The following is a 24,092-nucleotide window of genomic DNA, read 5'->3' on the forward strand; positions in this document are numbered from 1 at the left end:
ATTCGCTGCGCCAGATTCTCGCCTGAACATCTAAGGGGAGGCTCGGTACGGGGCTCCCGTGGTACATAAGATTTCAAGGTCCGCTTCTCGGAAACAGTATGCACAGTGGTCTCCACCATGTCGAAGTTCACCGAACTCTCGTGGGAAGAGGCTCTCCGCAGCCATCAAAGATATCTTGCGGGTCTTCATCAGGGCCCCTCCGGCAATGCGCTTGACTACAAAGCCTTCACAAGGGAGCTTGATGCTTTGCGTCAGAAACATGAATCGAAGCTTGTCCATCGCTGCGTCGCTAGACTGCAGCCGGCCTTTGAGCAACTTGAGTCTCTTCAATCCGCTTTCTCAAGCATTGCACAGGCACACAGCACAAGCACGGTCGTTTGGGGTATCCTGCAAATCGTTGTGACGGTGAGCCAAACCAATACCTCGATGTTCTCGCGCTCCAAGTAACACATGAATGCCACACAGTCCGCCTGCAAGTATTTCCGGACCCTCGAGGAATTCACAGAACTGTTGGAAGAACTTACGACCACGGTTACGCGCCTCAACCGTTACGTTATTTTGTTGCCGTCCAGTGTCCTGCTGAAGGAGCTGACCTGTCGATTCATAAAAACTATGTGGAATGCTGTGTCTGCGCCCTGAAATTCTACCGACATGGCACATTGCGTAAGTACTCGGCCTACCTTGGAAGGCTCAAGAGCTGGACTGACTCTGACAGGCAATCTACTTAATTTCATGTGGAAGGATGTACGCAGAACGTTTACCAACGTCAAAGGCCACATTGAAAGTCAGATCGCCACGTTTGAAAGGGAATCGCGTATTGAGATTGACGAAATATTGGTCTCTCACGCTCGACAGCAGGTGGTAAAGAAAGCCCCTCGGACCTCCATATTCAGTGTTCCATTCAGTGAGAATGAGTACTTTTGTGGGAGAGAAGATGTTCTCCTGCAGATTCACTCTGTGTTATCCCCCCCTGAGAAGGCCAATTCTTCGCGACAAAGATCTTGCTTGCTTCATGCAATGGGGGGCATGGGGAAAACGCAGTGTGCTCTTGCTTATGCCTACCGCCATCGATCCGTATATCCATATGTCTTCTGGTTGGGCGCTCAGAAAGAACCAGATTTGGGTGTCTCGTTCTCAAACCTGGCCACTACACTCGAACTTCAAGATGTCGACAATCTGGGCCAGGGGAGAAAGATCAACTTGGTGCGTGAATGGCTCGAGACAACAGAGGAGAAGTGGTTGTTGATTTTTGACAATGTTGAATCTTTCGACACTATCCGGCCCTACTGGCCCTCAGCCAGCCACCGTGGTTCCATTCTTGTTACAAGTCAACTGGCTGGGCTGGCGCAGGTCATAAGGTCGCATATCCCTCTGCAGCCACTACCTGTGGAAGTGGCGTCGGAGCTACTGCTAGACCTACTTCAGATCAACTCTCCAACTGCCGACGACAAGCAGGCAGTCTCGACCATCGCCAACCAAGTGGGAGGCTTACCCATTGCCATTGCCCATATTGCCGGCTCGATGTTCTCATCTCAACTTACTACTCAAGAAGCAATTAATCTGTTTGACAAACAACGACTTCAAGTCATTTGGGCAACGGAAAGGACCTGGTCGACGCATGTCTATGATCAGCAACTGAACAAGGTCTGGGATATTGCTTTGAGAGAGCTAACCCCAGATGCCCTGCATCTACTCGACATTTTATCCCTGCTGAGTCCAGACGCCATCCAGGAAGCAATGCTCATGGGAGCTAAGGACATTGGGGTGTTCTCTGAGGACTTTCTCGAGTAAGTCTCGTTTCTGCCTGTGGTGCTGATTCAGAATTTAATGATAGAAGGATCTTCCCAGAAATACGATCCAATCTGAGCAGAAGACAGCTTGTGCAACGCAATACAGCGAGGTCAGAACCGTATTTGTCTCTTCACAGATCCCTCCAAATCAATCTTCGCAACAGCCTCGGCAAGAATCCGCAGAAGTACGATGCCATATTCAGAGAGGCTGTCTGGTTGGTTCACAAGGTTTTCCCGGTTATGAACAAGACCATGAAATGCGAAAATGAAAATTGGGGTGTCTACGAAAAGTATCAACCGCATGTCCAAACGCTCCAGACGATTGCGCGAAAGTCACCGATCCCCATTGGTAAAGTTCCAGTATTTGCTCAACTGCTGGCGGATGCCGGGAACTATTACTGGGAGCGTGGTCTCCTTGAAATTGGCATAGCGTCCTGTGAAGACTCAGTGTCGACATGGCAAGAAGTTCACAATCCCGATCTCATGGCTCTCTCACAACCACTGACTCTGTGGGGTCTTATGGCAATCGAAATGGGAATCACTCAACGGAAAATTGGGATGGACTGCTTCATCAGGAGCTTGAACCTCCGGAACCGCTATCTGCAGCAAGCTGACCGTGGCGGGACCCGGGATGAGAAGTTGCTCTACTGCAATGCCTGGAGTGACTATTCGATTTGTCTCCTCGAGTTCGGCTACTATGCCACCGCCGAGCGATATCTCAGGCTGACCCTAGCATTGAAGAGCCAGCAAGTCACCGAGGTCACTTATCCTCAGATGTTTGGTATCTCCTATGGTCATGTGGCAACCATGTACGCCAGTCGTCGAATGTACAACGAGGCCAAAGCATTTTCTGCCCGCTGCGTGAAAATGGCGGCCCTGACCTACGAGACACATTCTGCGGCCATGCAAAAATTTCTTTTCTTTCAGGCCAACCTCTGGCTTGAAGCAGGTGACCTAGAAGCCGCCTTGGAGTCGCACCTGAGCATTCTCAAGGAACGCGTCGCAATCTTTGGTATTTTTGGCACGCACACCCGGTACAGCTACTATGCCCTCGGCGCAACTTACTACGCACTGGGAAATCTGGAAATGGCCGAGTATTCTGCCCCTTGCACCGTCAAGCTCTACACACGCTAATTTTGTCCAGGGATATGCTCAGAAATTCTTTGGATTCTTTGGAGCTCTCGCCCTGGCTTGAAGGCGCCATAGCTCGATCGAGATTCTTCCTAGCCCGTGTTCTGTCTGAGAGAGGCAAGGGCAACGAGGCAGAGGCTAGCCAACTCAAAGCTTTGGCAGCGGCATACTTGCGGCAGGTGTTGCCGGATCCCACGTCGGTATTCGAGGGCGAAGTCGCCGATGAAAGATTTCTCTACGAGTACCTGGTGCCCATGCAGTGTGGACGAACGATGGTTGGATGTGCAGAGATCCGCGCTCCAGACGTCTCGGAGCTAATGCCCATTCCTGAGCACCTGGTTCACCTCACAGCTCAAGACCCGGCATCCTATGGACTGAGCACCAAGTTGGACCCGCCTTGATGAGGTCGGGATTGCGGCACGGTGATGAGCCAGATCACCTGGAAAGTCTGCAAGTCCGATCACTTCGATTGAACTAGTTTCTGTCACAGCTCTCTTCAGATGTAACAGTATGTCCAGCGTACGGAGGGCAGCATTTGTGCACTCCTCGCGTGCATGCACTCGGATGCGCGGTGCTTGAGACCCCTGTTTGGAGGGCGCAGCTGACAGCTCTCACTTTCATTTTCAGCAAGGCACTTATGCACTACTTCCCGTGGTCGCTTTCTAGGCGAGCTTCAGTCTCAGTCGCACACCACGGCACTAGCAAGCTGGTCAGGCCTCAAAGCGGGGAGTGTGCTTGTCCTGTTGAGCCGCATGGCCATATTCCACGGCGTCTTTGCACGCGAAACAGAGGTGGTTAAATATGGTCCTTGCCCTTGACCACACACTTTACTCTTCATCCACCCCAGCGCCTATTGATAGTAACCATCCAAACCGCAGCCAGTTAAGTCAACACGTTGTGGTCGAACGTTCATACACTAATTAAGTGGAAAGGAATCGCAGCCAAAATGCCACAGACTCAAAAGAAGACCGAGACTGCCAACTGGATCGAATCCATCAAAAAGGTCGACGCCAGCGACACTCGTCACAAGCCCTATCAACAAACCGTGGACCACGAAGACTATCAGATGGCTGCTTGCGTGCAGGAAGCTACCAAAGGGCCGGATCGCTTCACCGTCCCAGCGTTTGAATGCGGTGCTGGCTCTACCAACTGAGGATAGCGAGGTAACATTGTTCGTCTGTTCCGACGAGAGGGTTGAGCAGGAAAATGGCACCTGGGCTTGCAGCTGAGGCTCAAGACTCCGTGTTACGACGACGATGACGACGACGACGACGACGATGGGGACGTAATACGGTTCCATAGCCATGAAATGACAGGGGCTTGAATTCAATGCTCGGTGTTCACGTCGGATTACGTCCGGTATGACCGGCTAGCCAGCCTAGACAAAGCTTCCCGTTCAGATGGCTCCCAGGAAGGTTTCTATGCTGCCACGTTGCGGCCCGACGGGTGGCCTGAAGGAGGCCCAGGAACACATCTGCCGCTCGCCTTCTTTCCGTCCGGACTCTAGCATAAACTCTCTATGGACGAAGACGAATGTCAACCGAGACACGGGCTATAGCGGGGTACGGCGTACGGCGACCTGGATCATGTTTCTTGAGATGTCACCCGACCAATGTGCAGCTTCGCCTCATAGTCAGTGTTGGCACCAATGGCAGAAGAAAAGCAAACTCTGGAGCCATCGATGCATAAAGTCTGCAGACCTCAAGCGCTTGCAGGTCACAAGTTGAAACCGGTGAGGCTGAAAGAGCAATCACTGATAGGCCGCTTCACTAGAATGAACCCCCTTGTACGGAGTATCAAGGGTCTTCTCATCAACCATCTGCATCTGGCCACTTTGAGCTTCTGCAAAATGTGAAGTGGACGGCCAGAGGTTTCTCGGTTGCCTTGCGCTAAGACGTTGGGTTCAACATGCCGAGCTCTTCCTCTTCCAGACCCTTGCATCTTCTGAGGTATCACATCCCCCTCATCATGGAGGTGGTTGTAACCGAGAGCGCAAGGGGGAAAAGAGGGGGGTGCAATCCCTGGAATCGTCTGGCCAGTATGAACTGCAGGATAGCGGGGATGCGGCTCTGCTACAGGCTACTATCTTCCTTTGTCTCGCCATCCAAGATGGTGTCGAGCTGCAGCACAACAACACAGAACAGGGCCGTCTTCGTCGTCGTCGTCGTCGTCGTCAACAACAACAACCATGACTCTTGCACCTGCTCGTCACGAAGTTGCTGATCTCACATTTCTCAAATGGATCCCGCTTTACGAGAAGGAAAAGCCGTTTGTGTACCTGTCGGCGGTGCCCAAATACTCCCTTGACCCACGGCAGAGCAACTTTGAATTCCACTCAGTGCCCGTACCGATCCGGGATGTGCGCGGTGAAGAGGTCAACTATACGCTCGACAGTCACGGGTTTACCTTCCGCACCTCCCCCGTGCAGCTCCAGCCAGACGACTTCAACGATGCAGACGTGGTGGAGCGGGAATACTTACCACAGGTCAAGGAGTTGTTGAGGCGGGAGGTGGAAGGGGTCGACGACATTTTCATCTTTGACTGGAGGGTGCGTCTGTTTTGGCTGGATATGACCTGACCACGGCCGGAATTGTTTTCGCTAACCGCTCTCTCCCCCCAGATGCGGCGAGCCGACTACGTAGCACGGGAGCTGGACATGAACGACAAGACGTCTTTTCTCCCACCGTCTGGAAACGTCCACGTCGGTGAGTCTCGTCAGTTCCTCCTTCCTCCAAGTCAGGTGTGAGGTGAGGAGAAGGCAGAAAAACAGTGACCATGACACCTTTGAGCAGACCAAAGTCCCTACCAAGCCACGCGGACGTTGCAACGCGCCCGAGATGCCCTCGGACATGAGAAGGTGGACTGGTATTGCAACGGTGGCCGCATGCGCATTATCAAGTAAAACCCCTCCCTCCTTCTTCTCCTTCCCTTCCTGCCAGCCAGACAGACAGCACATTGACAGGCTTCAAGCGTCTGGCGGTCCATTGCGGGGACTGTGGAAGACAAGCCCGTCACAGTGTGCGATGGAAGCACCTGTCGCAGCTGTGACCTCGTCACCAACGACGTGATCCGGAGCCCCGGGCATGGGGTACGCGAGGCGTGGGCCCTCCTACACGAAGAGAAACAGAAGTTCTACTATCTGTCCCATCAAACCAGGGATGAGGTGCTCATGATCAAGATCTTTGATAGTGAGAGGGATGTGCCGGCTACCTGTAAGTGGTGCATCTCCAGGTTCCTGCAGACCAGTAAGGGCTTTGGTATTCTGATTGCGTGTCGTTCTTCAGGTTCGCCGCATACAAGTTTCACCCATCGCGAGATCCGGCATGGGATGACGCCCAGAAGGAGCATCGAAGTCCGAGCAATGATCTTCACCAAGCCAGACGTCGACGCATGAGGGCCATTCATTCATGCCAGAAATATCCATAGTCCATCCAGCCAGTCGCCGTGTTGGTGTTACATCCCCATGTTAGGTGTTGGTTCCATTTCGAACCTGGGCAACATAGCGCGTAGCATCCACCAATTGATTCCTGTCCCTTTTTCGCTTCCTCTTTCTCTGCCTTGTCCCCCTCAATTATCTCCACCGTAGTCTCGATGTAACTACAAGTGTGGCGCCCGAAAAGCTTCCAGTCCGAGATTGACGATGCTGGCCAGACCCTCTCCGAGGATCAGGCCGCTGGCAAAAACCATCAGGGGAGTTCCCGACTTCTTTAGCCGTGACGTCCAGTACCACTGGGCAACACCGCCGAGGGCTCGTGCCAGTGTGAAGCTCGGGACGTTGTACATCCCTAGTATCGGTATGAGGTTAAAGGTCAGCTAGAATTGGGGGGCGGGGCCAGCCTTACCAACGGAAAATGGGATGCCCATGGGAATGAACGGGCGCCATTTCGACTGACCGTAGACAATGCGCAGCACCGCGAAGCACGCGAAGATGGCGGCAGTAACGCCAGCAAAAACCGGGGCATGAGAAGGCAAGCCCTCGCCGACGGCCAGGGCAGCGCTAGCGTGCCAGACATAGGCCGAAGGCACCTGGAAGATGTCGCCGGGAACGCTGTACACCGACGTGTACAGTTTGTACAGGCCACTGGCGACTATGGCGCCGGCGACGGAGCCAATGACCTGGCCGAAGAACTGGGTGTCCGGGCTCGAGCCACTGAGATGGCCGGTTTTGAAGTTCTGCATCATAAAGCCGGATTGCACGGCGCCCGCTTCGGCAATGCCGCCCGCCACGAGGTTGATCAACTTGGCGTGCGGCCTGGCTTGAGGCACCAGCCGGCCGACGATCAGTTGGCAGATTTTGGCGATTCCCGAGGCCGGATTGTGGTCTGTCGCCCCGACGGCCTTGACGCCCATGACGCACAGAGGGAGCGAGATGACGGTGGCGAACAAGGTGACTGCGGCGGGCATGAATCGGCCAAATGTCATGGCTGTCGCGGCCACACAGATGGCGATCGACAGCGTCATGGCCGAGGCGAGCCAGAGCCGGCCGAACTCGAACTCGAACTCGGGCTTGGTCTTTCCGCCGGCCGACCTGACGCGGAAGCCGGCTTGTGCTTGTTGGTCGGGCAAGTGGTCGGGTCGAAGTCGAGTGAGGTGGCTTTGGTGGTGTCGTACAGACAGGATCATCTGGGCCACGAACCAGACCAGGTCGACCAGTGCGTCGGCAAGCATGGCGGCCAAACAGACCCAGATGGTCCAGCCTCTGCTTCCCGTGTCCCAGTCGCCGACGGGGCCGGGCGCCCATCCCTTGGCCTTGGCCAGCGGCGACAACATGGCCCAGCCTACTACAGCGCCGGCCAGCATGTTGAGCAGCACCAGAGGACCGGTGATGACGCCCTGGCCGAAATAGCCGCAGGAAAGGTTGAACGACCACAGCCACTTCCGTGCAGCTCCGGACCCGAAGAGGGGGATGTTGCGGAGGATGGGGAGGAAGTAAGTCACAATGGTCTGGGACATTGATTAGTATGGACCCAAACGAACGATGGGGAACCCCCCCGGATAAATCGACGAGCCTTACATAGAGCCCAGAGATGGACATGGCGAGAAAGATGTTGCTGAGGCCCATGTGAGAATACTTGGCCGGCTCCTGCACCTCCATCGCGTCCTCGTCGGACAACAGGCGGTCTTGTGCTTCATCATGTCCATTGGCTCGTTCGGCGCTCTCTTCGGTAGGAAGTTCGGAATAAGCCAAGGGCTTGATCTTGTCTTTCTCATGCAGCACGTTGACCATCAGCGCAGTCGCCGTGCCGGTAGGAAACCTCAACCGCTCTTTCAGAATGATGCGTGTGCGTAGAAGAGCAGCAAACGTGAGCCCGAACACCGCCGTGCCCAGAGACCAGACGAAAAGCCGGCCCAGCGACGTCTTCGCGGGGCCTCCGTCGGCCGGGCTAGTCAGGAATTCCAGGGCTGGAATCACGCCGACCAGCCCTGCCGTGGCTGGTATGGCTCCCACGGCGCTCGCGACAGTCTGGATCAGGACATTCTCGGCGGGAGAGAAGGGGAAGTCCAGCCGTGTCTTCAACACCTGAAAGGCGCCATATCCGATCAGAGCGGACGGCATCGACATGATATTGATGTAGCCCGTTTGCAGCCCGAAGTGGATGTTGGTCAGACATACCAAGACTCCGATGGCTGTTCCGAGGGCCACAGAGCGCCAGGCGAATCCTTCACATGGCAGTATGAGTGACCAGCCTGTTGACCGCGGCATTCCTGCGCTATCCTCTGCATCAATCAACGGAGTGGCCTCGTCGCCGTCCTCGCTCGCCGTGGTATTGGTGTCCGGGTCAGGCTCAGGCTGAGCCATTTGGGGCGGCCTTTGTAAACGAAGACTGGATGTTTAGTTTAGGCTGAGGAGCAGTGCCGCACGAGTCGCAGGGTGTTACTGTCTGTCTGCTGAAAGTGATGGTTGAGGCTGGAAGAGATCAATCAGAGTGGACGAAGACTCGAAGAGCATATGGAGTACTGTACCATCGGGAAGGCCAGGTGCCTGAGACCAGGGTGGACGGAGCACATCCCAGCCTCCTAAGCCTCACTTCACTCACGGTATGTTGGGCTGGCTAAGGCCTGGCTGTTGCCTGGCCAGTTTGTCCGCCTACTGACCGCCAGTTGTCCGGGGCTTTAGCGAACAAATGGGTTCACGATTCGTCCAACATTCGAGGCGGTTTTCAATACCATACAAAGGCGGTATCGTACCTGGTATTTCGACATGTACTTTGTACTCCGTACATATACGGATACTATGCATGAATCTGTATTCATTTATGCGTGCAATTGCGACAGCACGTTCACTACGCTGACCCCATGCCACTTGATAAGAGACACATATTTGACTAGAGACGTTACTTGATTTCTTTGGTCTCTCTATATACTCGGAAGTATGGATGGATACCTACCTAGGTACTAAAGGCATCAAAAGCTTAAAGCGGCCTGAGCTTAAGCAAGAGTAGCCAATCAGAGGCGACACTATCTGTAGCATGCCGCTTGACTAAAAATGGCATGGTGGTTAACACTAGCCTGTCAAAGTCTTGGCTCCTCACACTGGGATTTTCCTCAAACATTGATCACTGCACATCACCGTCTTTTCCCTCTGACAACCCGTTCTCGCGTAGTGCCTCACCATAAGAATTCTATCAATTCTTCTGGAAGACTGTCTTCAAGATGTCGAAAATCACAGTCGGTTCGTTATCCATACTCGCTCGTGGGAGTTCGGTGAACTGGGTGCGCTGACAATTTCCTGTAGCCGGAGTGCGCCAGAACGTGCAACAACTTCTCGAGTACTCGTTGAACGAGAAGAAGCGAAACTTCCTCGAAACCGTCGAACTTCAGATCGGCTTGAAGAACTATGATCCTCAGCGTGACAAGCGTTTCTCCGGAACCATCAAACTGCCCACCGTTCCGCGCCCGAACATGGCCATCTGGTACGCCACCCCCATTGTCCCCGCATTGGCTTCACCTCAAGCAGGAGGGTCGAGATCGTGGATATCATGACAAGAAGGATGATAGGAGAGCTGTACTGACATGGAGACAACAGCGTTCTTGGTGACCAGCACGATATTGACCGCGCGAAGCATTTCGGCGTCGACGCCATGTCGTCCGACGACTTGAAGAAGCTGAACAAGAACAAGAAGCTGATCAAGAAGCTTGCCCGCAAGTACGACGCCTTCATCTCCTCCGACAGCTTGATCAAGCAGATCCCCCGTCTCCTGGGTCCTGGTCTGTCCAAGGCCGGCAAGTTCCCCACCCCGATCTCTCACAACGAAGATCTCGCCGCCAAGGTCACCGAGGTCAAGTCCACCATCAAGTTCCAGTTGAAGAAGGTCTTGTGCATGGGTGTCGCCGTCGGAAATGTCGGCATGACCGAGGATGAGCTGATCTCCAACATCATGTTGGCCATCAACTACCTGGTCAGTCTGTTGAAGAAGGGCTGGCAGAACGTGGGCAGCTTGACCATCAAGGCCACCATGAGCCCGCCCAAGAGATTGTATTAGCTTGCATATCTCTTTGCGGCAGGTTCTACTTGGGGCTTTATGGCCGACTTCGTCTCGGTCCACAAGCTATGGCCGGCACGGTCAAGTGTCGTCGTTATGACGAATGCATCCAGTCCATAGTTGCACAATGAAAAGTCGAAATGAAGGGCCATGAACCAACCTCAGAACACTCATCTGTTTCTCAGAATAGTCATTATTTCCGTTTTGTAACCGATGCGCTTATTGCATGCCCTCCATCAGATCCGTCTTGTCAAGGATCATGTCCCTCATCCCGCACTCATCTCTGAGTCTGTGCCAATCCTCCCCTTCTTCTTCGCCCCATCGGTGCTTTTCCTGGAAACCCCAGGCCAAGGCGAGTCGGTCGAAGAAAGCTCGTTCCTCCTCCTTGATCCATCGATGCGCCAGGCCTGTTCCCGGCCGCCACACGACGCGCACCATCTGGTCATTGGCCGTGGTTACCGCGACGAACCCGATCGTCGTCAGCGTCCCAATGTAAGCCACGGCTCCTGCAACGGCCGTGTACTTGGCCATTTCCACGTCCATGGTGTTCTGCCAGTTAGATACCCAATCCGCCCCGGCGTATGCCGCTAGAGGCGTTCCCGTAACGAACAAGCCCGGCAAAGTTGCACGTCGCAGGATCTTGTTTGCCTGGAAGGCCGGAGTTGCCACCGTTGTATCGATGATGGCAAGCGCCAGCGGCAGATTTTTGCTGAGGATAGCCGATTCTAGAGCCGCCTCGGCCAGGTCAAATGGGATAGCATACTTGGGCATCTTCGGCCACGGATTCGAGTACGTGACTGGCTTGGCATTTTGGTTCGGGAGCTTCTTGTGAGCGTACAAATGGAAAATCTCCGGAAGATACTGCGGCCTTCCTAGTAGACACTGAATCCGAACGTATACCTGAAGCACTTCTTCGGAAATGTAAACCTTTGGATCGCGTAGTAGCGCATAGGATAGTTCGGCGATTGTTTCGGCAGCATTTTCTCGGAACGCTGCCGACATTTCCCTGTCGGGCACGAACACTGGACCGTCTTTCGAGAGATCCCTATCCTCAGCCAAGTCACGGAGCACCGCCTGCGACAAGTCTTCCCCAGGCTTTTCTGTCACCTCATTAGGACCAGTGCTTGTCCCGAACACAATGCAGTTGGCAAATTGATAGCACCTGAGAATTATAGCCATAACCTCTTCAGTAGGAGCAGCAACATCCTGCGACGTCAGGTGAGAGATATCGTCTTTGAGCTGTTTTAGTCCTGCGGCAGGATTGAACGCTTGGAGGGACAGTTCTGGAGGGATATTGACAGGGTCTAATGTCTTGAATGACTGTGATTGCGGTGACGACACCTTCTCGGAGACTGACGGTTCTGCTGTAGGGGTATTCCTATTTCTTGCGAGGAGAGAAGCATATCTGTGAGACTTCGGTAATGCGCCCGGTTTTGAAGTGATGTTTGCCAATGAGACCAACTGTCGGCGATTGAGGTTCGATGCGAGGACTTTTCGACACGAGCGGCACACGAACCCGGCTTGTCTTGGTGCTAGGGTCGCCATAATAGCTTCGTGCTGGCGTTGAAGCTTGGTCACGGAAGAAGTGTGCTTAGAGGGTATTACATCCTTGATGATCCCATTGCGATGAAATGTCTAATGAGTGCAGCGCAACAGGTATCGGTCCAACATCGGATAAAGTCATATCACGTGCACCCGCGAGTCCAGCCCATATCGGAGGTAAGACTGCGCCGCTTTGAGCTCGCAGTCTGCCTCCTAATGAACTCCCCCCTCTAATCGGGTACCGAGGAGGGTTCTCACCAGTTTCTCTTGCAGGTCTCTAACCTTTACTACACGATCGACCCTCACTGAAGACATAGAGTCACTGATGAGGACTGATATCTCACACCTAGTGCTTTGGGCTCTCCGCAACCGCGATGGCTTCTCTACCATCACCAGCGAGTTTATCAGCGGACGCCGTCCAGCAAGCTTTGAATCTTTATCCTGCGCTTGTTGAGAAGGCGTATAGAGGCAAGCTGAAGGATTCAAAGAAGGTCGCGGACGCGCTTGAGCGTGACCAATGGCGTTATGAAGACTTGCCGGCCGCGATTGCCTCTATGAAGCCTGGAGGCGAGAATGAAGCAAAGCAGCCAAGCTCGCATGCGGATATAGTACATGGAGCACTGACGAAAAATGCTGTTGAGAGGCTGGTACAATGGAAAATGTAAGCTTTTCCTTATCAAGGCTATTGTGAACCATCCTATGCAGGAACCAACCGCACACATGATGGCCATCCTTTCTACGGGTACATATACCTACCACGAGCTTCTCTTCAACACAGATGCTTCCTTTCGACCATAAGTCCCTGACCATGAGCTCCTTTTCTTGGCTTGCGGTCCCTTTGCTATTGGCTTCACATATGTTCAAGCCCTGGCCATACTACCGACACCAACCAAGCGTGTTCGAGACCTGACATCTTTCCAGCACACATGGCCATTCGCGCCCTTTTCTGCCTGCCATGGTGAGGAAGAATGAACCTACTGCGGTCCAAACCCAAACGAAACTCGCCTGGGAAAAGCTACAGGCACCAAACACAACTGCACCCCCGTCCACGTCAACCGTGACTGCGGCTCTCGACTTGGTTTGCAAACTCACGGGGATCGGGCCCGCAACCGGAACTCTCATTTTGAATGTCTACGATCCGGTCAATATCCCCTTTTTCCAGGATGAGATGTTTGCGTGGTTCTTCCCCGCAACGAAAGGCGACAAGCTCAAGTATACTCAGAAAGAGTACTTGCAGTTACTTGAGGTAGCTCAGCACGCGCTGAAGAAGTTGGGTCTTAAGGCCGTTGAGCTGGAGAAGATTTCGTATGTCCTTGGACACATGGAGTTGCTCCTGCCAACCGAACGGAAGCCGTTGGAGGATGCCCTTATGGGAATCGAAACGAAACCCCTGAGCGAAGAGGGCAAGCAGGCAGCAGTATTGGAAGACAAGGAGATCAGTTCCATTCAAGCAGAGAAGCGGATGAGCACGAAGACAGGATTGAAACGAGCATCATCCAAACTCGAGGTTGACAACAGCAGAGAGCCACCACCTCCAAAACGGCGGTCACAGCGCATCAAGTGAAGGAATAGCATTGTTTATGAGGTAAAGAATTAGTGTCGGATTAATCTGCATGTTCCATGCCGCTTCAAATGGTATTCGAGAGAGCCCATACGTTTTGTTTTTTCAAGCCAACGCAATGCTGTCAGACCGTCCAACAAGATCGACGCCAGAAGCTGGATGTGATATTCTTACAAAACAAGGCCGAACCCGGCGAGGGCCAAAGCGGCGAGGCTGCCAGCCATTTCCAAGCTGGCTGCACTATTACCAGAACTGCCCGATGCAGACGCTGATGCGGACGCTGATGCAGAAGAACCAGAGTCGGTGGCACTGGCGAAGCCGGTTTGGACTGCTGTCTCGGAAGACGAGTCAGTTGTGGTGGCAGTTGCGGCACCGCTGGTGGAAGAGGCGGTTCCCAAGGTGGTTGTGCTGCCATAAACAGATGCGGCGCTGCAGTATTGGTCTCGCTGTTGCTGAACGGTACTGACACCGGCATCACTGGGACAGTTCGCATAGCAGGTCAACATGTTGACGTATTGGTTGCAGAGACAGGAGTAGTCGGTCTGGCTACAAGAGTTGATCTGGCCTTGTATGGTCGCTTTGCAGGCATCAAGAATGCTGTCCACTGGTCAGTACTCCAGAGATTTACTTCCTGTGGATTGTCTATTGGTCTTACTCTTGAGCTGCGCGGCTAGAGCTGGAGGTAGACGGTTGTGCAGAAGAAGTCGCGGTCTGCGCCGCCGCAAGCGAGGCAATGGATGCCACCAGCAGAGGGATCAACTGCATCTTGGACAAGAAAGAGTGTTATAAGATTATACAGCGAGGTTCTGTATTTGAACCAGATGTCTTCAACGAGAGGCTTTGAATAAAAAGAAAACGAAAGAACTCTGCGATAAATTCGCAACACGCTCGGCTCAAACAGTACGGAGTACACAGGAAATGTAACACAATGACAAGAAAAGAGACCGGGTAACAGGGCAAGGGAGACGAAAGATATAAATAAAAGAACGGCAGATCCCATGGCCATGGCCCACGAGGGATCCTGGTACCCCCCGGTGGATGCAAGATCGGTTGTGGCTGTAGCCGGTCGGTGTTCAGTGTGACACTTGCACCCACATCAAGGGCAGCCGGCGACAGAATGGCCATTCGGGATGAACCTTCAAGAGTCCGGAGAAGTGTGGAGAGAGTCACCAGCACACCGGATTGGTGGCCGGTCGGTTGATTTCGTGCGTGCTTGACCTCTACTCCGTACTCCGTCCAAGGTAAACATGGCCGCGCCACACGTCTGAGATCTGAGACATGCTTGTACTCTTGGACACGAGAGTCGGCAGGTCAGACAGCCCCAGCTGGGCCTGTGGTATAGCGAAGCGAGCGGCATGGTGTGATGCTGAAAGAGATGACAGACCACTGATGCGGATGCGGATGCTGATGCTGGACAAGGGAAGGGCCCCAACCAACTTCGAGATATAAGAAATAGACGGCGTACAGGTACAGGAGTACGGATAGTGATTAATTACTCTTACTCTTACTCCATACACTCAATACGGGGAAGGAAAATTAAGTGAGACGGTGTGCCACTGGGCAGGTGTAGTCGAGATGCGTATCCCAAGGAGGCCACCAATCAAAGACAGTGGACCCGCTAGAAAGTCGATATCTGCAAACAACCTCTAACAGACCTCGCCCCCTTTAATGCCTGCAATTAGGGAGGCAAGGCACCCAAGGCACCCAAGGCTTAGTTAGAGGTCAGTTGCCAATATTACTTGGCTTTCCCCTTTTTCTACTTTCTACGTACTTCCTATACGACCTGACTGACAGCGAGCCTTGTTACATTCTGCCAAACCATAGGGGCCCAGCACAAGTTGTACTCGTCGTCCAGCGTGGCCTTCAAGTTGTTGTGACATTGAGCCCAGCACCATGGTATATCTGGCTGTCTCGACAAGTTTGTGAATAATCGCTCGTCTTTGTCCCCCTACATCTACGCGGCGGAGGGCGTACTGCTGGCTGGCTGGCCAAGGACCCACGATCAGAAGAGACACGATGACATTGTAGCGAGGTCTTGTGGCGAGGTTCTCTGAAGTCTTCATCATTGCACAACAGTCTCACTTTCTTCCTCTCATGAACTGTGCAAGAGTCTCAAAGGCTTTTCTTCTCTTGTTGACGACATCTTGAAAATCCTCCGCCGGACCCGCGATAGTGCCGATGATGATTTGGTCACTTCCAGAGACCAGCTCTTGGTACGCAATATCTGTGAATTCTCCAACCGGCATACCCATCTGCCGTCCTTTCTCCTGACCCATGTAATCATGCAATTCAGCTGGACAGCGTCAGCCCTCTAATCTTTGGCCAGGTCATGCGGACTTACTTTGGACGACAGGTGGTGACAATTCGATCACCTTAACCGAGGAGTTCCTCAGCTGGTCACGAAGACAGAGAATGAAGGCATTCAAAGCAGCCTTGGAGGCGGAGTATGCAGGCAGCCCTGATGCGGGAACGTACGCCAAGTTGGAGCTGGTGCTGTTCGAAGTGTTCGTTAGAGTCGGCCCAAGCGTATGGGAATCTATCGCACTCACTAGATCAGGCTTGTCTGACTTTCCTTGGCCATCAGAAACGGCAGGAACTTGATACTGAGATCGACGAATGAAGAAAAGTTGGTTGACACCTCCGAGTGAAACGCGGCAAGGTCGATCTTCTCTGGCCGTGCCAGATTGATGGTGCTCTGCACGCCGGCATTCAAGAAAACGCAGTCCAGCTCGGAATACGCTTTGGTCACAGTCGACACAAACGTATCCATACCTTCCCTGTCACTGATGTCGTAGCGGACCGCGCTGGCCTTCTCCTTGCCGTGCTTCTGCACAAATGCATCCAGTCGCTCTTGTCTCCGGCCAACCGCGATGACTTTGACGCCCTCAAGAATGAGTCGATCGGCCAGAGCGGCGCCGATGCCAGCAGTGGCGCCGATCATGAGCACCTGTTTGTATGGAAAGGCCATTATGATGCACCGCGCCGCGACGTTATCCAGAAGTAGGGGGAGCAGAAGAACCTCGAGCAGATTGTGGAAGTCGCTCACTGATGGCTTACTTTGAACCTACCACCTCTTTGACCTACAACCTACCTAGGGAGAGACCTCGAAGACTTATTTATATGCCTCTCACGCCTTGACAGTGCAGTGAAGCCACACTCGGGGAGAGGGCGGACCTCAGAGGGCGGAGTTCGGAGTTAGCATGTCTCAATTAGTATTAGCACCGTAACAGTTGCCTCTTCCGGAATAGCCTGGGCTCCATGCGACTAAGACATCTCCGACTGGTGATTGGTACGTTCCTAACCTCGAAAATTGGAAGCATCATTCATTCATCTCTTTTCAACGTGCCAGCCTGCTTCTTTCTTGCTCTTCTGGCTTCGCTACAAAACTATGGGCATCCGCTCAGACCCGAAGGCCGAGTTTTAGGTCCAACCTTCAACATTACGTCCACGTCCGTCACGGGTCCTGTAGCGTGACATGGCATACCATGGTGTTCATCGGCAAACCGTCAAGAGCGTGTGCTCATTGCAGAAGGAGGAAGCTTCGTGTAACTACCCTCCCTCCCTCTGGAAAGGCCCCTCTAACCATCGCCAAGTGCGACCTCCGCAGGGCCGCCTGTGGTCAATGTGTGAGAGCCGGCCTCACATGCTCCGGCTACCGCGACCCGGACCAGTTGAGAATTCGAGATGAGAGCGAATCGACGAGACAAAGGGCTCTCAGCCGTCGATCTAAATTGGACGTGCAGACCATCCAGATTTCCATTGAAGAGGCGGCCAGAGCCGCCTTCTTTTCTCACTATGTCAATGGACTGGCCAAAACCTATGATGTTCTCGGAAGCATTGACAAACAATCCCCGCTGGACAAACATCTGGCAGCCAGCGTTGAGGCTGCTAGTCTGGCATTCTTCTATTTCCAGCACTACTCCGTGCGTGCTGCACGGCCTGCCCGGGAAAAGTACTTGTTGGCTCTGTCGCTGGTAAACAGGGCTCTGGGGTCGCCCGACCTAGCGGCTCGTGATTCGACCTTGCTGGCGGTGCTCCTCCTAGACTTGTTCGAGAAGATCATGAACAACAACCCCAGGTCGTCTCCTTCCTGGATGAGCCACGTCAATGGCGCCTTGGCCCTTGTCAAGGTGCGAGGCACGAATCAGTTTCATACTTACGTGGGGCTTCGACTTTCAGTGCGGCTTTTCTCTAACATACTCATTAGCTGCATTGCAGCCGATGCTCCAGTCCCACCCGCGATGTACAAGCTGCGTCAGGATATCGAGCCCTTCCTTGGTACCATTGATCCAAAATGGCAAGTTTCACAGCTTGTGATGGAGTATACCACTCTTCGCGGAGCAATACATGATGGGCATTTCGTCACTTCGGAAGTGATTGTACAGGCAAAACTACTGGACGATAAGTTCAGGATGCTCGCGGAAACCTTACCACGGTCCCGGATTTCTCGCAGGATCCCAGTCCAATGGCAATCAGACGAGGTCGTGGACCAGTATTACGATGTCTACCCAGATCTTCTTACAGTGCAGGCTTGCAATGTGATTCGAATGATCAGGATCTTACTCCACGACACATGTCGATCGGCATACATGGACATGGCATCCAGGCATGACGGTCCGCTCTTGAACCAGCATATTCGATGTGCTACGCAGATGATTGATGCACTGGCACTAGAGATACTGCCGGCCGAACCACGATGTGCTGGAATTGACCATGGTTGCGAAAGCACCGATGACTTCTCGCCATCGCAGAAAATGCATTGCTATACTCTTCTGTTCCCGTTCTATGTGGCTGGAATGTATGCAAGTCCAGGAAGCGGAATTCCAGATCAGATTATGCTCCATTTAAAGTCGATGGCAAGCACCTCGGGTGTCAAGAATGCCAGCGTCGTCGCTGACATGCTCGCCGCCTCAGAGCGACTTCCCCCATGGAGTATCTATGCCATTCTGGGAAGCTATGCGTTTGCAGCATAGACACATATGCCTCTGTGAGAGGAGCTGCATCTCCTCCACCTATCATGCGCAATCCATGGATTGCAACAGCTTTCCTTTCTCCCACGAAGGCATCTTCTGACTTGTCCATCAAGAAGCGAACTGGATGAGAGTGCAAAGTGTGCGAGCAGTCGCTGCAGACGCCTCTTCCTCGCCTTGCTAGCCGCCACCAGTCATTCGGATCCACTGGCTGATCTGGAAGGGGGGGAAAGTCCCTCGTCTAGCTTCATATGCCATGTGTACCGAGACAACTCCTGCGGTGAGGGTTCCATCTTGGTGCAGATATAGAACATATTCTCTTTATGGATAGAGCATGTAGACGCACGGGGGAGACGGGATTCCAATTCTAGGAAATAAATGCTCGAATTTATTTCCTTGTTTCCCATGGGCTTGAGCTGGCCGCATCTTAGATCTCGCTCGGTTCACGTCATGATAGGTCTGGCATCGACCGACCATGTCCCTGTGTTGATCCTCTCTGATAAATATAAATATACGGGTATGGCGCTGTTCAGATCACTCAGGTCCACAAACCACACCCCATGCCACCGGAATATATTTCTTCATATTGACTCTTCCCACTTCTACCCTTTGTCTGGTTGCATCAATTCCCATCTAGGCCGGTAGTCTAGTGTTATATACGGATATGTCTAAACAACCCGAGGATCTGTCTGATCACTCAGTTGTCGACTGCTCGGTCTGGCTCACAAGATGGCTCCCGGAGCCGGAGGAAATAACCTGCCATCCGAAAGGGTGGACCTGGGGAGATGCGAATCTTACCCCTCGGGCTAAGGAAGCAGTCCGTCACAGAGGCGGTTCAATTCACCCAGTTATCGAAGAAGGCCATCCCTCACAGAGGCGGTTCAGTTCACCCAGTTATTGAAGCAGGTCATCCGACCTTTCTGTCGACACGGAAGCCTTGGCCTCATGATGTGTCCAGTCGTCCGGTGGGCGACCCAACCCGACCCGGGCGATCGAGCAGCGTCGCTATAGCTTTGTTTGCTTCGGAGGTCGTGGAGGACCTCCTATCATCGTCTTCCATGTCTCGTCCACTGTCTGCTTCTCGACCAGAGACTTGGCGTGCCAGGTACGGTTGTGTTCGTCTTCATCCTCCTTCCAGATCTTCAGTTCGCTGGCTAGCCATGCGCTGGCGTGCTCGGCGGTCCTGTCTACGGCTTCCATGGCAATAAAGTGGCCAACATCTTCGAATAATACACTTTTCACCCGGCCCGCCGGTGCGCCTCCGCTCCCGCCTACCCCGATTCCAGTGTGTTCCATCTTGGCCTTGCAATTTTCCGGCGTGCCAACATCAGACTTGCCGCCAAAAACGTACAATACGCTGGGCCGCAGCTCCTCGAGTCGAAAGAACGCTTGCGGGGCTTCTGAACGATAGAACGGGTATGTGAGAGGAATGCTAGGATTCAAATCGGCGTGAGTTTTCCGGTTGACAGGTTTGCCATTGTGTCCGTACCCCTCGAAGTTGGGGCGCAAAAATGTAAACACCTCCTGGTGAAGTGGCGTTGTCAATGTGACCTTTGGCGGTCCTTCTTGGTTTGGCTCGCCCGGATGGAGTAATGTGGGCAGATCTCGCAAGCCATACTGGACCCAGCGATCCAAGACTCTAGGATCCCATGCTTGATAGAATTTGCTCGACTTGAAGCTTCTGGCTGCTTCCTCTCGGGAAGGCCAGACGTCGCGTCGAAAGGTAGACAGACGAGCGGGGTTAGGGCCGACCTCTGGCTGAATGGAAGAATATAATTGTATCACGGGGTCTATCAAGATCAACGTGGTAAGCAGACGAGGGTGGATGTAAGCAAGATTGACTCTGCAAGGGAGGAAAGTTAGCCCTCGTCTCTCATTCAATGTACTGACTACATACAGATGATTTCCGCCCATTGAATGGCCAATGCCTATCAAAGGCCGAGGCATTTGGTCTCTCTTCAGGTTAATGAGATGAAGCAAGTCTCGCGGGTGGTCACTCCAACTGGGGTCATTTCCCAGGAGCTTCTCGTTAATAACGCTGCTGTGGCCCTGCTGCGCAACATCGGCGATCCATATGCTTCTGATCCGGAATCCGCTCGTTTTCGAACGAGCATGGATCTCGTCCCATAATGGCTCATACAGCTCCTTTGGAAACCCGTTCGCGTGTGCTCCTATGATCGTGACGTCCCCGGGTTGTGGGTTCGGGTTGTCTTTTGGTATATATTGCTTCACTGCCAGATGCAGGACGTCCTCTTGCGAGCCACTCAACGCTCTTGGGTATTGTCGGATGTGTTGGCAGGGGACAGTGTGCTCGACGATGTGGAAGGACGACATTCTGCGGAACGGTGCGAGATGCCCGTCATGTCACAGGAGGAGAGGACAAGTCCAAGTATGTGACAAAGAACACATAAGTTGAGAAAGAGTTGCAAGGATATTCTGGATTACCAACTGGGAATTCATTAATAGGAAATGTCCAGGCTGCGGCGCATGTTGGAGAACTGCCGAGGTCGAATCCGAGGGTTGAAGACATCCGGGATCCCTTCATCCCCAGGATTTTGGTGTGTGGCACGCCAACATCTATCCATTTCATCGTTCAGACAATGATGGTCTTCACTAGACATTGTGTACGAATCTGATGCGAGCATCAGACTGGAAACTCGGCTCAGAGGACGTCTCGTCGAGCAGCATCAACTGCGGAAGGATAGCTATGGGCAAAGTTCAGATCACATGATGAGGCGCGCGCCTGGCCACTTTCGGTGACGCGCCGGCCAACCCACCACAGGCAAAGCGCGTTCAACTTTCTCCCAGTTCAGCGACTGCGTCGGCGTCTGCGTCTGCGATTGCCATGTTTTCATATCACCACTGCGCTATTCAATATCTGCAATAATCTCATCCGTAGCTTCGTTGGCACATCATTGCCTGCTCACATGGATGCCATTGAGCCACAGCGGCAAGGCTTGTTTGCCACCTGCAGCTTCGCTGTCGTTCGCTCGGCCGCGTTGTCGGACAAGGACGCAGAGTCGGTAGGTACTATGTCTCGCCTTGTCTCGCCTTGTCGGAATGAAGTTGATGAAACTAGTTGGCCAGCGAACTGAAACTACACGGCGGCGAAGTAGTTATTGACAACTACCCTGAAAGCAGCCTGGACCTACGTGGCATCACCCACATTGTCGCGACTACGTACGACTTCCCCGACTACAATGCTTGCTGCGACGCCCTTATTCCCGTCATCAAGCCTACCTGGGTGTCACATTCACTTGCGAAGGACAAGTTGCTCAACCCTCGTCAATACAACCCCGATCCACGTTTCTTCATGTCCGATGTTGTGGCTTGCGTCGCCGACCTCCCGCAGGGCGATTCTGATGCCATTGCGGGAGGGATCCTCGCCATGGGGGGTCTATTTTCGACAAAACTTACGAGTCAGGTGACTCACATAATCTCCCTTTCTACAGACTCCGAATCTTGCCTCTTCGCTCAGAGAAAGAAGCTGAAAGTAAAGATGGTATTACCTCATTGGGTGGATGACTGCTTGAAGCTGGGGAGAAAGATTGACGAGCAGCCATATATGCTTCCAGATCCGGACATCTTAAAACCCTCTATGGAGAAAGCCCCCAGTGGAAGGTTGAAAACACAGGTAGAGGGTGCTTCTGACCCTGATCCGTCTCGACAGAAGCCAAAACCAGACCAGCCTCGTAAGCTACAAAAGGTTTTCAAGAAGAAGACCGTCATGCTTGCTGGGGACCTTGGCATTTCACAGTACTTGCGTGGGATTCTGCACGGGATGATCGAAGTCAGCGGAGGCAAGTTGACGGAATCTGTGACGGAAGCCGACATGTATATCTGCAAATATCGTGAAGGCAAAGACTACAAGATTGCTTCAAGAGCAGGAAAAGACGTGGGTAACTTGGCCTGGCTCTACTTCCTCATTCAGACAGATGAATGGACTTCTCCTTTGCGGCGCTTATTGCACTACCCAGTAGCGCGAAATGGACTCCCTGGCTTTTCGTCCCTGAAGATCAGTCTGTCAAACTACAGCGGCGAAGCGAGGACTTACCTAGAAAATTTGATCAACGCAACTGGCGCAGTATCAACGAAGACTCTGAGACAGGACAACACCCATCTGGTTACTGCACATGTCATGAGCGAGAAATGTGCGGCCGCAAAAGACTGGGGAATCCATATTGTCAACCATCTCTGGCTAGAAGAGAGTTACACCCGTTGGAAAATGCAAAGCATCACTGACGGGAGATACACTCATTTCCCGAAGCGTACCAACTTGGGTGATGTCGTGGGCCACATCCAGTTGGATCGCAGTGTCCTCGAACAATTCTTCCTCCCCGACGACACCACAGACACACTGGACGCCCCGGCGGAACCAGATCCAATGCGACAAGTGAATCACAACACCGTCTCTGCAAGAGGTGCCAACCAGACGAAGAAACCCAATCGGAGGCCAACAAGCAAAGATGCGCCAGCCGCACAGCTACTAACTCCAGCACCAGCAAAAGTAATACCGACAGGGAAGGAAAACGTCACTCCCTCAACGGGTCACAGTCGAAAATCAAAAGAAGTTGCGTCGGCGCGTCTACATGATATGACACCAGATATACTCCTGTACGAGAAAGAACGCAAGCGAGTCGGAGGTGTTGTCTATGGTGGCCGACGGAAGGGGCATGACGAGCAAAGTGAAGTCGGTCGGAAGCGTTCTGTAGGGCAGGTATCAGATAGTGACATCCAAAGTGACACTGAAGTGAAGAAGAAGAGCAAGCGAGGCAATCCGCCACCGACCATTCGCCTTGTTATATCACACTACAAGAAGTGGATCGGTCACCCCAGAATTGAAGAGAATGATAGGGCAAGTACTCTCAAATTCCATGATATCAGGCCTGTGTGCTAACTTTGTCAGAAACAACTTCGAACTCTTGGAATAATATGCACCACAGATCCTACCAGAGCAACTCATCTAGCAGCTCCATACATCGTTCGTACACAAAAGTTTGTGACGGCGCTAGCTTATGCTCCGCTGGTCATATCTACCGACTTCATCGATGCTTGTCTCAAGGAAAACAAGGTGCCAGATCCGGAGGCTTTCAAGCTGCAAGACACAGAGAATGAGAAACGACTGGGGCTGACCCTCAAAAGCTCTCGGGAGCGGGCGCAGAACAACCACAACCAGCTTCTTCACGGCCGGAGCATATACTGCATGGAAAACGTACGTGGTGGATTTGAGACGTTCAAATCCATTGTCGAAGCCAATGGGGGCCGGTGTATGCTGTGGAGAAATCGAAAAGGGCAGAAGGTGTCGTCAGGTCGAACAGAGAGCGAAGCCGGCCTGGACACTGACGCGAACGATGACGTCTATCTATTGACCGATGAGCGTAACGAGAACAAGCCTCTGATATGCCGATTCAAGGAAATGGCTGAAGGAAGTCAAAAATCCGCGCGGATTGTTCTAACGGACTGGCTCCTCGAGACTGCCATGTCCCAGCAAATCCTACCGACACAGCGATACGAGGTGTAGCCTGCCACTGGGGCGCGAGTATTGGTCGTGATGTGTTGTATGAGTGCCGGGCCTGATGAACGCAGTCGAAACACCCATAGCCAATCTTTGGAA

The 24,092-nt window shown here is 53.0% G+C and overlaps 11 protein-coding genes across 11 annotated transcripts; 6 read left to right on the forward strand and 5 right to left on the reverse strand.

Annotated features, from left to right (window-relative positions):
- Positions 1-117: 117 nt before the first annotated feature.
- On the forward strand, positions 118-2,924 carry A1O3_05696 (uncharacterized protein; the record flags this gene model as incomplete). Its single annotated transcript, XM_007735816.1, has 4 exons — positions 118-443; positions 506-663; positions 716-1,787; positions 1,835-2,924. 4 exons carry the CDS (start codon positions 118-120, stop codon positions 2,922-2,924), a joined length of 2,646 nt encoding a protein of 881 aa, XP_007734006.1.
- Positions 2,925-5,109: 2,185 nt separating this feature from the next.
- On the forward strand, positions 5,110-6,315 carry A1O3_05697 (uncharacterized protein; the record flags this gene model as incomplete). The annotated part of the gene is made up of 5 exons (XM_007735817.1): positions 5,110-5,469; positions 5,542-5,626; positions 5,714-5,819; positions 5,892-6,133; positions 6,206-6,315. The coding sequence occupies 5 exons, from the start codon at positions 5,110-5,112 to the stop codon at positions 6,313-6,315; spliced, it is 903 nt and encodes a 300-aa protein (XP_007734007.1).
- Positions 6,316-6,518: 203 nt separating this feature from the next.
- A1O3_05698 (uncharacterized protein) lies at positions 6,519-8,721 on the reverse strand (the record flags this gene model as incomplete). The annotated part of the gene is made up of 3 exons (XM_007735818.1): positions 6,519-6,706; positions 6,764-7,865; positions 7,936-8,721. The coding sequence occupies 3 exons, from the start codon at positions 8,719-8,721 to the stop codon at positions 6,519-6,521; spliced, it is 2,076 nt and encodes a 691-aa protein (XP_007734008.1).
- An 854-nt stretch (positions 8,722-9,575) lies between these two features.
- A1O3_05699 (60S ribosomal protein L10a) lies at positions 9,576-10,405 on the forward strand (the record flags this gene model as incomplete). The annotated part of the gene is made up of 3 exons (XM_007735819.1): positions 9,576-9,594; positions 9,658-9,835; positions 9,949-10,405. The coding sequence occupies 3 exons, from the start codon at positions 9,576-9,578 to the stop codon at positions 10,403-10,405; spliced, it is 654 nt and encodes a 217-aa protein (XP_007734009.1).
- Positions 10,406-10,624: 219 nt separating this feature from the next.
- Positions 10,625-11,950, reverse strand: A1O3_05700 (uncharacterized protein; the record flags this gene model as incomplete). The annotated part of the gene is made up of 1 exon (XM_007735820.1): positions 10,625-11,950. One exon carries the CDS (start codon positions 11,948-11,950, stop codon positions 10,625-10,627), a length of 1,326 nt encoding a protein of 441 aa, XP_007734010.1.
- A 371-nt stretch (positions 11,951-12,321) lies between these two features.
- On the forward strand, positions 12,322-13,511 carry A1O3_05701 (uncharacterized protein; the record flags this gene model as incomplete). The annotated part of the gene is made up of 2 exons (XM_007735821.1): positions 12,322-12,608; positions 12,869-13,511. 2 exons carry the CDS (start codon positions 12,322-12,324, stop codon positions 13,509-13,511), a joined length of 930 nt encoding a protein of 309 aa, XP_007734011.1.
- A 167-nt stretch (positions 13,512-13,678) lies between these two features.
- A1O3_05702 (uncharacterized protein) lies at positions 13,679-14,273 on the reverse strand (the record flags this gene model as incomplete). Its single annotated transcript, XM_007735822.1, has 2 exons — positions 13,679-14,105; positions 14,164-14,273. The coding sequence occupies 2 exons, from the start codon at positions 14,271-14,273 to the stop codon at positions 13,679-13,681; spliced, it is 537 nt and encodes a 178-aa protein (XP_007734012.1).
- Positions 14,274-15,586: 1,313 nt separating this feature from the next.
- A1O3_05703 (uncharacterized protein) lies at positions 15,587-16,476 on the reverse strand (the record flags this gene model as incomplete). The annotated part of the gene is made up of 3 exons (XM_007735823.1): positions 15,587-15,801; positions 15,850-16,001; positions 16,058-16,476. The coding sequence occupies 3 exons, from the start codon at positions 16,474-16,476 to the stop codon at positions 15,587-15,589; spliced, it is 786 nt and encodes a 261-aa protein (XP_007734013.1).
- Positions 16,477-16,993: 517 nt separating this feature from the next.
- Positions 16,994-18,481, forward strand: A1O3_05704 (uncharacterized protein; the record flags this gene model as incomplete). Its single annotated transcript, XM_007735824.1, has 1 exon — positions 16,994-18,481. The coding sequence occupies one exon, from the start codon at positions 16,994-16,996 to the stop codon at positions 18,479-18,481; it is 1,488 nt and encodes a 495-aa protein (XP_007734014.1).
- A 1,002-nt stretch (positions 18,482-19,483) lies between these two features.
- A1O3_05705 (uncharacterized protein) lies at positions 19,484-20,812 on the reverse strand (the record flags this gene model as incomplete). The annotated part of the gene is made up of 2 exons (XM_007735825.1): positions 19,484-20,321; positions 20,376-20,812. The coding sequence occupies 2 exons, from the start codon at positions 20,810-20,812 to the stop codon at positions 19,484-19,486; spliced, it is 1,275 nt and encodes a 424-aa protein (XP_007734015.1).
- Positions 20,813-21,405: 593 nt separating this feature from the next.
- On the forward strand, positions 21,406-23,999 carry A1O3_05706 (uncharacterized protein; the record flags this gene model as incomplete). Its single annotated transcript, XM_007735826.1, has 3 exons — positions 21,406-21,501; positions 21,558-23,186; positions 23,385-23,999. The coding sequence occupies 3 exons, from the start codon at positions 21,406-21,408 to the stop codon at positions 23,997-23,999; spliced, it is 2,340 nt and encodes a 779-aa protein (XP_007734016.1).
- Between the last annotated feature and the right edge of the window lie 93 nt (positions 24,000-24,092).

This window comes from Capronia epimyces, assembly GCF_000585565.1.
Source record: "Capronia epimyces CBS 606.96 chromosome Unknown aczIQ-supercont1.4, whole genome shotgun sequence".
Classification (NCBI taxonomy): Eukaryota; Fungi; Ascomycota; class Eurotiomycetes; order Chaetothyriales; family Herpotrichiellaceae; genus Capronia; species Capronia epimyces.